This window comes from Cibotium barometz, chromosome 55 (genome assembly GCF_041138505.1).
Source record: "Cibotium barometz isolate CiBa-2024 chromosome 55, ASM4113850v1, whole genome shotgun sequence".
NCBI classification, from domain to species: Eukaryota; Viridiplantae; Streptophyta; class Polypodiopsida; order Cyatheales; family Cibotiaceae; genus Cibotium; species Cibotium barometz.
This window is the reverse complement of record NC_141100.1, coordinates 1,306,519-1,316,702: the sequence shown is the minus strand read 5'-3', so window position 1 is coordinate 1,316,702 and position 10,184 is coordinate 1,306,519. Positions and strand designations below refer to the sequence as shown.

The 10,184-nt window shown below is 40.1% G+C and overlaps 1 protein-coding gene across 1 annotated transcript; it reads left to right on the top strand.

Annotated features, from left to right (window-relative positions):
- The first annotated feature begins 8,229 nt into the window (after positions 1-8,229).
- Positions 8,230-8,759, top strand: LOC147607242 (uncharacterized). The gene has a single exon (XM_086790502.1). It carries the CDS (start codon positions 8,321-8,323, stop codon positions 8,612-8,614), a length of 294 nt encoding a protein of 97 aa, XP_086646628.1. The 5' UTR covers positions 8,230-8,320; the 3' UTR covers positions 8,615-8,759.
- Positions 8,760-10,184: the final 1,425 nt, after the last annotated feature.

The following is a 10,184-nucleotide window of genomic DNA, read 5'->3' as shown; positions in this document are numbered from 1 at the left end:
ACTATCCTTTTATCTAACGTCGTGCGGTTGCTTCACTGGACTCCATTTGGTACCCTCACAAGAATATCCAACCTTGAAGACCTCTTTCAAGGCTTTGAAGGTGTCTTTTTCCTCACCTTTTAAGGACCTAAACCATTGGTCAGCTTTACCGTCTAGGGTGAGGCCAAAGGCAATCACCTTAACTTGATCTTTCACATGGCCAAAGGCTTCATAGATTTGGTTGAACATCTCCAAGTGTGGGATGGGGTCTCCAGTCCCATTGAATTTAGTGATTAGCTTCGAGATGTTTGCGGGTTTGTTCCGCTCTATTCTAGGTCCTAGTGCTCATTGAGCTAGGGCTAGGGGGCGTGATGCCCACGGCCACCCCCTCCCTGTTTCCATGGCTAATCTCTACATTTCTAGTGTTAGCCTTGCCATGGCTGGAGCAGGTGCCGGTTGTGGGGAATGATTGGTGGAGGAGCAAGGCCAAGTAAATAATAGACCATTGGAGGCCCTTGTCTCATGGATGGGTTAGGATGTGCCCCGTGTGGCCCCATGTGGTACCCTAGGTATGCTCCCTGTGGGTGGTGGGCATTGTTAATATACCAGTGGACTGGGCTGATGAGAATGGGGCCGAGTAGTAGGCCCTTTCTCTTTGGTATGATGTTTCCGATCCTTTGGGAAGATGGATTTGGCCCTAGGTTCTGTATGGGTCTTTGGGCCCTAAATGAATCTGCCACCTGAGACAAGTATGGCTCTCCAGACTGAAGATTAACTCTGGGTCTGATGGCTCTCGCTTTGCCCTATTTTCGCTATAGGCTCTAGAGATGGTCTAGGCTCTCTTTCATGCTACTTACTAATGTTCCATACCTCTCATCATAGGATATGGCTCTTTTAACTGTGCGTTTCCCAGGATAAAGTTGCGGAGCCTCGAAGCAAGGCTTCTCTGTGAATGTGTGGGAGAGGTATAGGTGGTCTGTCCATACACTGAGCTTCGGGTTCTCCTCTTTCGAGGTCAGGAGTTTCTCGTCCCGTGCTGGGATGGTCTTCGCTCTCACTGGTGCTGTCAAAGACGAGCACCGTTTGGCTCCATGCAGTATTGACCGATGGGTTTGACCTTATGAGCAAGGGAGCTTCGAGAGAGTTTACGTCATCAAAGAGAGGGTTGTTTCGCACCAATTTACCCAAACGTAGGTGCATGAATGTGTCGAATTACTGTGTAGAACCCCCCTATGAACAGTCTTTTTTTTAAATGGTACAAACGTATGCTTTGAGATGGTACGGGCATACGCTTCAGAAGGTAACGAGTGTACACTTCTAAGGAAGCAAATGGCACATGCATACGCTTCAGAAGGTAACGAGTGTACACTTCTAAGGAAGCAGATGGCACACGCATACGCTTCTTGAAAGACATGGACAGGGCTTCGGGAAAGAACAGTCGTGCACTTTTGGATGGAGAAGGTATGGGCGTATGCTTTAGAGAAGATAAATGGTACGGGCATCGCACAAATGGCACTGACGTACGCTTGCTAGAGCTGGGGAAAAAGAGAATGACACGAGTGTGGAAAAACTAACACGGGCATAGCAAGTGAAAGGAGCACGTTGGAATGGGCATATGCTTTTGGGAAGGAATGGCCATGGCACAAATGGAACGGCCGTTGCACTTCCAGATTTCAAAGATTTTTCAGAGAATTTAAGGCTGTAGGTCTGCTGACTGCTGCCACCTATAATATTCTCTGACTGTGCAGCTGTACTCCTTGGTTAAATGTAATTTATGTCTATTTAATGCAAATATTATCTTTTTAATGCTAACTACCAAATTAAAGACTAAATATTTCCCAAGATTTGCCCAAGAGAAATGGTACGGGCATGGCACATTTGCCCCACAACCGTGTCCTATGAAAGGAACGGGTGTTCACTTTTCAAAGGATCATCCAGAATGGGATTTACGCCTAGTTTCCTCCTATAATTTTTGTAGATCCAGGTATCTTCCCAATGTTTTTTTGGATTTTTGTTTTAATAGGGAGCTAGAGCTAATCTCTGGTTACCTATTGATGCCTAGAATGCTTAAATAAATCTAATAAATTAAGATTAATTTAATAATTAAACTATGGTGTAAACTTAATGAAAAATGAAAAAAAAATGTATGAATGTCAAGAGAAAAGATTGAACACTTACTTGTGTCTCCCACACTTGGTGAAGACATCAATGCTCCAATGCGCTGGTTGACCTCCATAGCTCCATGGAACACCATCAAACAAACAAACAAACTCAAACACAAGCAAGAAACCATTGGATTTGCACTCCAACCGGGCCAAATGAGCACTCCAGCAAATGAAATAAGTGGAGGACCCTAAGCTAAGTGCTATCCCCGGCAACGGCACCAAAGATGTTAATCTAAACATACAACCTTGCACACAAGAGAGGAAAAGAAGAAGAAAAAACAACCATGCAATGGTCAAGTTGGAGATGTACACTTAGCCAACCCTAATGAGGGTTAGCTTCCCTTTGTGAGGCCGCTAGGGGCTCACTCCACCACCACTTGTGTCACCCAAGTGGAGATTCAAGAGCTAGGTGAAGAGAAAGAAGGAATGATTTATGGAAAGCTCAACCTTCACTCCATGCCACATGCAAGAGGGACCTTGGTAGAGAGACAGGAGAGGGGAGAGGGGAGAGGAGAGGAGAAGCTAGATCATGACCATCCCTAACATGCATACACCACAACAATCAAGCATGCAAGCATTAACAATACAAGCATGCATCCACAAGCGAGAGAGAGAGAGAGAGAGAGAGAGAGAGAGAGAGAGAGAGAGAGAGGCAAAAGATTTTATTCTATTAAGTCTACCAAGAGATTAATAATTAAAGAATTATACACTCCAAGAGAAATTATAACTTCCAACTTCAAGTATTGACATCTATCTTAACACATCAAAATAATTTAAATTTGAGTTAAGACCATTTCAAACCTCTACAAGAAGATTTGAAGAATAACTTGATCACATTGACAACAATTTCATTAACATGTTACGTTTCATTTCACGAGTCTTGTACACTTTAACACACATACTCTAAATGTTAGTATACACTCAATGCTCGCCTCTCAGCATGTATCTCACTTTGATGTATAAGCACATTTATTAGGCCCCATTATGAGGAGTTGCCATGGTGCATATGTCTTTAGTTGGAACCCCAGCTTAGACGCCGATGGGCTCATTATTGTGACCATTGATGATGGTTAGGATATGGTCAGGGGTATGAGTGTTAGCTGGGGCCCAGGGCATCGGCCAGCTAGCCCCTCTGGTGGGGGTTTGTGGGCGGGAACCCTCGAGGTGACGATATGAGGAATATTCCCTGGAATACTCCCTCGAATACCAGGTCCATCATTAGTGGGTGGTGGTCGGTGGTCAGTGGGCCGCATTCTTGATACGCGGGTGGTGACCATGTCTACGCAGTGTAACCGCCCTCGTTGTATACGTATCTACCACACCGCCTACAGTACTATAGATGTATATGGTTACCATGAGCTAAGGCATCCAATGCTTGGGTGTATTCACCCCCTTCTATACTTCGTATATCCTCCATCCAGAGTCTGTCTAGATCGCCATCTAAGCTCTACTTGAGAGCGCACGAGTGGACAACACCCATCACTTGTACCTCTTTGGTATAATCATAATTTTAAATTCTCTCCATTGTGCATCTATTACATTGTCTATTGTGCTTTGACTTGCTATCTCTTTCCAGTGTGCAGATTCTTATAGTAAATACTTTTCATAGCATAGATATTAATTTATGGCCTTCTAAATAAGAATTTAAATTAAAATTTATTTTAATATTTGTGTCAGAATTTAAGTTTCAAAGAGGATTGGCCACTTCGTCTCAAACTTCTATTCTCAATGAGTGATATATGGAGTTAATCTGGTGGTATGGGACATCAAATTAATTTTATATAGATACACGAGACACATTTATGTCTTCTATCTTCTACCATCTTATGTGTATATATGGAATGTATCTCTCTGGTGTGGGACACTTAGACTTGTTTCACATATATTCATTTGATTGAATTGTTGCATATGTGCATTATGTGTTGATTGAGTTTTCCAAACTAATCATGAAGCCATCCTCTCATTGATTTATGCAACTGAGGTCAGAAGAGGATACTCTTGAGTTATTAGGAATTATATTTTTTATTTTATATCAGGGACACTCGTGTGTGCTGTGCTAATGAATACGTGTGATTTGATATTATGGTTGTCTATTTCTCATAATAGCATTGGATTAATTGATGTACAATTGATTGTTTAACTAATGAAGATTATGTCTATGCGAGGGTGCTAATTGAGGTGTCACAATGTACAATTATCGTACGGATGGTGGATTGAGTGGTGGTGTGAAGATGTAGATCATGTGCTAATCATGATATTTTTATATTGGCATTTAATTGATCATTTGTAGCCTATCATGTGGCTATAGTTTTATGTACGCATGTGCACAAGGTTATTTTATGTGCTAATATGCACAAGATTATTTAATGTGCACAAGTAGTTGTGTATGGATAAGTCCATTTGATTTATTATTGGAAAAAGGTTTTAGCATGTGTAAACCTTTGAAACTTTGGACAAGGTTATTATATGTAAAGCAAAATACCAAAAGTGAAAAAGGTGTTGTTATTGACTCTAAGGGCTAAAAATATGAATATGACATAAATAATGCGGGAGAAGGAGCCACACACATCAGGGGGAGATTACACCCAATGCTCTTGTTCATGTGTTGATAAGTATTTTATTCACTCTAATGCTATGTTATAGTGTGTTAATTTAATATGCACACCCTTATCTATTTGAATTGCAAGTTACATAAATACTTGGAGAAAAAATTCTTGTTTCACTTGTGTTTTACAAATCAATTATTTGGATACAAGGAGATTTCTTTCTACATATATGTATGCTAGATTAATACCTCCATTGTTCCACTCCTACCAATATTTCTACCTTTAAAGTTTATTATTATACATTTCCAATGCTTTGTCTAATCTCCTTTGTCCTTTGCCTCGACTTTCAAAAACCGTGGTTGTTGGGATACATTAATACCCCTTCAAACTTGTTGTGTATGTCCTTAATCCATCTTTTTTCTCTTCTATTTTGGACCTCAATACTATGTATAAAACTTATAATCTTTTTGGCATCTACACTTATAAAAGCAAAACAATTTAGATCTTATTTCCCATCTTGAAAATATGATGGACATTGCAGTAAAAGTAAGACTAAGAATCAAAGAATAAGTAGAATGTAAAATGTGTTATCTTATAGCTCTTTAAAGAAGATGTTAATAGATAAAGCAAATTCTTAAGCCTGTAACACCAACCACGCAAAATACAAACATCATAGAAGATTACTGAAAAAATAGACCCTTTAAACCCAAAAGAAAAACCTAAAGACTACTTATCACCTACAAAATTCTACAAAGATCATGGAAGATTAACCTCTAAATCTAAAGTCTAAACTTAATAAAAACTTAAAGAGTGATTATTATCTACTGTGAAAAAAATTCTACAAACATCATGGAAGATTAACCTTAACATGTAAAGTCTAGACTTAATTAAAAACCTAACCTACTCCGAAAAACTTGAGTACCAAAATTTTTGAGCACTAAACCTTCAAAATAAAAAGCTTAAACCAATAACATAACGTGCATTATCAATAACTTAGAACCTAAAAAACTAATAAGATAATGACATAAACATCAATAAGATATAATAAAAAGTCAGAATCACAAAGACTTGAAAGTTAGTAAGCTGAGTAACATACCTATAAATGTTTTCCCAACAAAATAAGGAGAAAAGAAAAAGCTATGGTGGAGTTGAATTAGGAGTAGGAAAAAGGGGGGCTGGGGGGAAGTAAGAAGGTGGAAATTTTTTAAATTAGGATCAAATCACCTTGTTTTTGTCAGTAGTACAAGTGCCATTTCCCAATATTTTAATATAAACCTCTCAATATTTTATTTGAGAAACTTTACCTTGTTAAAGTTGGTGGTGGTGGCAAAAGATTTAGAAAGATCCATGTTACATGGATCAAATCACTTTGTCAATAGTATAATTGCCACTTCCCAATATTTTAACATAAGCCTCTCAATATTTTATTTGAGAAATTTTACCTTGTTAGAGTTCATGACAGAAGATTCAAAAAGATCCATGTTACATGGATCTTGAATGCTAGTTCTCTTATTGGCTGGATCATTATTTTTTTAATACTTTCTTATACGGTTCTTTTTGAGTCCAAATTTTACCTAATGTGGGTTGTTTTCTTTTATGAAACTAATAATATCTTTTAGTCCTTTTTGTCATTGTAGATGGTATGTTCAAATGAGGAAGAGAAAATTTGGATAAGTGGGGAAAGAGTAAGTGTGAGGAAGACTCTAGCTACTGGAATCATGGATAGCTTTGGAACAAAGGAGTGGGGATTACGTCCATAGTGACTTAACTACCCACATGGCCAGGCAAACTTGTGGAAATGTAATTTATGTTTCCTGACAGCTTAAAAGTATTTTATTTTTGGTCGTTCGAGTTCATCATGACAAAACAAAGTGCCCTAGATTGTTAAGCTAAAAAGACATCACAAGGCTCCAAGAAAAAGATCGACATGGAGTCATCCAAAGTAGGTGACACAAGAAGGGAGGATGCAAACCCGTCAACAAAATGGCATGAACAATCATGATAACATTACTTTTTACCATTAAGGGCAAAATAAATGTCAAGAAAAGAAGAGCATAAGGACTAGGGATCAAATATATATATATTACTTTCAAAAGAATGTTGGGATGATCTTCTCACTATTTATGACATATTGTATGATAGATTGAGATACTAGGATGAAATTTGTCCATGATATTTACCCATCCATGGCATTATGAAAATAACACTAAGTAAGCAACGAAGCAAGTTAGTTTTGTTCTCTTAATCCTCTATTTTGCATTGATTAGATTTAATACACTAGAATACCCTAAACCGTTATCTTTTATTTTTCAAACTAGTATACCCTCAACCCTTATCTTTTATTTTTCAAACTCTGAACATAGTACACAAGAAGTTTAGTAGGTTGGTGGGTGGGTTACAAAGAGTTGGGAATCGTGTTCCTCCCTATGGACGTTTGGGAGGTTGTCAATGATGTAGCCTGATTTTCCCACTTTGCTCTCTATTGTCTTGGATATTCCTTTCATTATGTCGTTGAAACTTGTAGTAAAAAATGTGTGGATACAACATGTGTGGTGGCAATTGAGTATATATGTGGGGCCTTTTGTGACTACCAAAATTGGGGAACACTTATGGGTGATTATCAAGATTATCCAAGCAACACAAAGTGGACTTTGAGCTTTGATGTACTTAATATTTGTAATTGCAAGAGCCGTACCACCTATCATGAAAATGAGGGTTATGAAGAGGTATATTTCTTGTAGTAGCCAAACACTTACTAGACCTTAAGTGAAAATTCTTAAATGAAAAAGAAGGAATAGACACTCTCAACATCCTCTTGCAGGCTACCATTATTGATTATGGGCATATTTACAAAGGGGAGCTCTTCTCATCATACATGTGAGGCAATGTGAATGATGCAATTTGCAGAGTAAGGTCGTAGAACGATGTCTTGCCGGTGGTAGAAGCATTTATAGAAGTAACAATCTCCTATGTTAAAGGAAATGGTGGCAAACCACTTTGTGGGCCTACTGTGAATGACCTCAAGCATTAACAAGGTGAGAGGATGCCGATACATACCAATTGTTGGTAGAAGAGATTGATATACTAACACCTGATCATATGGATGGAGGTTCTTATTGGGCACAATCACCATGCCTAGTGAGCTTGCCTTGGGCTACTTTACTATTGACGATTGGGAATATGGCAAAAGCGTGATGACAATTATATTACCATGGAGGGTGATCAACTTGCCATTTCTGCATCTTAAATGTCATGCGGTAAGTAGACCTTGGAGAATAGATATGCATAAAGGAGTGGAGCCTTTAAAGAGCATACGTCAACCTACACCACACATGATTGGGGCCCATTTCATTCCATATGAATCGTATTGCTCTCATGTTTTGGATCTTGGAGTTTACCAAAGTCATCGACTCTTATATTGGTGAAGTTCGAGGAAATGGGGATGGCATTGTTGGTAGGGGTCTATAGATACCTCTTGGTAAAGGGTTTTGATAAATAAGCATTGAAGATTATGTACCGGTTGAGAAGCTTTTAGTAGGGCTAGTGGTTTGAGAGCCCACCCTCTCGATACCCGCATACCCACAAAAAAAAAACCTCGAATCACAATTGTGTTGACCAATTGCTAGTGCAATGGAGGAGTCGTGCTTGAGCGAGACGAGCCAACGGCCGCTGGTGAAGGCCAGCATCGCTCTGGGTCCGGAACGGAGCAGCATCGTCCTCTCCAACGACGGCCCCCTGTCGGAGAAGCTGGTGGAGCTGAAGCGCCGCTGCATGGACTGTCTCGGAGACCACCTCCTCCGCCACAACGCCGCCGCCGCCGCCGCCATCGACGATCCCTTCCAAGAGGAAGTCTCCGGTGAGGAAGAGCTGCCGGAGGAAAACGCCAGTGCTAATAACCTCCCACGCCCAAAGAAGCGCAAGTGAGGGCTTCTCTTAAGCATAGGTGCTACTATAACCCCTTTCATGGCGAACCATGTGTTGTAGCATGTTAAAAATATCGTCCTGAAGCAAATAATCATGTATAAACATCCAAACTACACATTAGCTGTTATACTTGAATTTTGCAAAATTGGTCTGTGTAGATTTATCCATTGCTTGCTGTGTGAGATTGTTTATGTTCATCCTCAAAGATAGAATTGTCGAGGTTCATACTGACTTTCTTAATGCTATGCTCATGCAATGTTAAGCTTCCTCCCTCCCTGTCTGATAAGTTTCTGGGAATATTTTTTTTTTGTCAACATGTGTTTGGGCCCCAATGCCACAGACCATTGTCTGGATGATGTACGGAAATTTGTCCGACATTGCACACATCTCATTAAAGGAAACAGAGTGCAGAAGCAGCAGCATATGAAAGTGGAATTGCCCATTCAAAGGTCTCTAGAGGTTGGAGAGGTATAGCAAGTGTAGGAGCCAAGGAGAGAGCAATAGTTTAGTAGGGGGGTGGGCCCCACACCCACCGTATCTTGGGTGAATAGGACTAACCTTTTTTTCTTCCCGAAAGCATTTCTCTGTTGGAGTCTAGGGCCGGCGCTCTGAAGCCATGTTAGACCTTGGCTCGAAAAACAAACTAATCTTTTATTTTTTTGTTGAAGATCACGTCTGAGGGTCAGCTAGCCAGCCCATTTACTCCTTACCCGAAGGTGCACCACAACATCTGCACACCAAAGGGTTATCTTGCTGCAACTTTGTTAGCCGCGTAGTGACTCACAATTAGAGTGAACAGCAGTATGCAAGCTCTTCAACTTATCTTTTACTCTTAATTTAGTGAACATGGATTCTTATTCCATATTTCCATGAGAGAAAGGGATTTTTTTCAAGTCGGGGGCCAAGTAGGATCTTGTGGTGCTAAATTCATGTTTTTGAAAATCATAGTTTTGCCCCAAAATTGTAATGAGAATGACACCTGTTGGCCCCAAAGCTTGGCGCCTCTTTCGGTATTTCTTTATTTAATTTCAAAAAGATGTAAAGCTGAGTACAACAAAAACCAGCCAGGAGAATACAACTGTATGTCCAATCTGGCAGCCCACAAGACCTCTTAGCACAGAGGATTCACACACAGATCTGTGTCCCACAAAAGCAACACTATGTGTTTCTCTCTGATCAGCTAAGACCATTCAGTAGGGTAGCCTTGAGCACACTTCTGACATATCCCATATACATGGTTCCAAAACTCAGCACAAACATACATCCACTGTCCAATCTCTGTTTCCACCCTTTCAATCTGCCATACCCCTCCTCTCACAAGGGGCCAGATAGCACAACTTTGCAGCAGACATAAGCCAATGGAAAGAAAGAAAGATGGACAAGTTCAGAGCTTACCAAATCAGCACGTGGTTCTGCACTCGTGAGGCCAATTGTACCAGTCTGTACATGCCAGAGACTGTCTGTACTTTTCCTCCCTGCAACCACTTGACTGTTTCACCAACCAAGCTTTGGAAAAAGCTCTGCCTGCAACTGTCCAAGTCTGAACAGAACTGAGAACAGCTGTATCTAT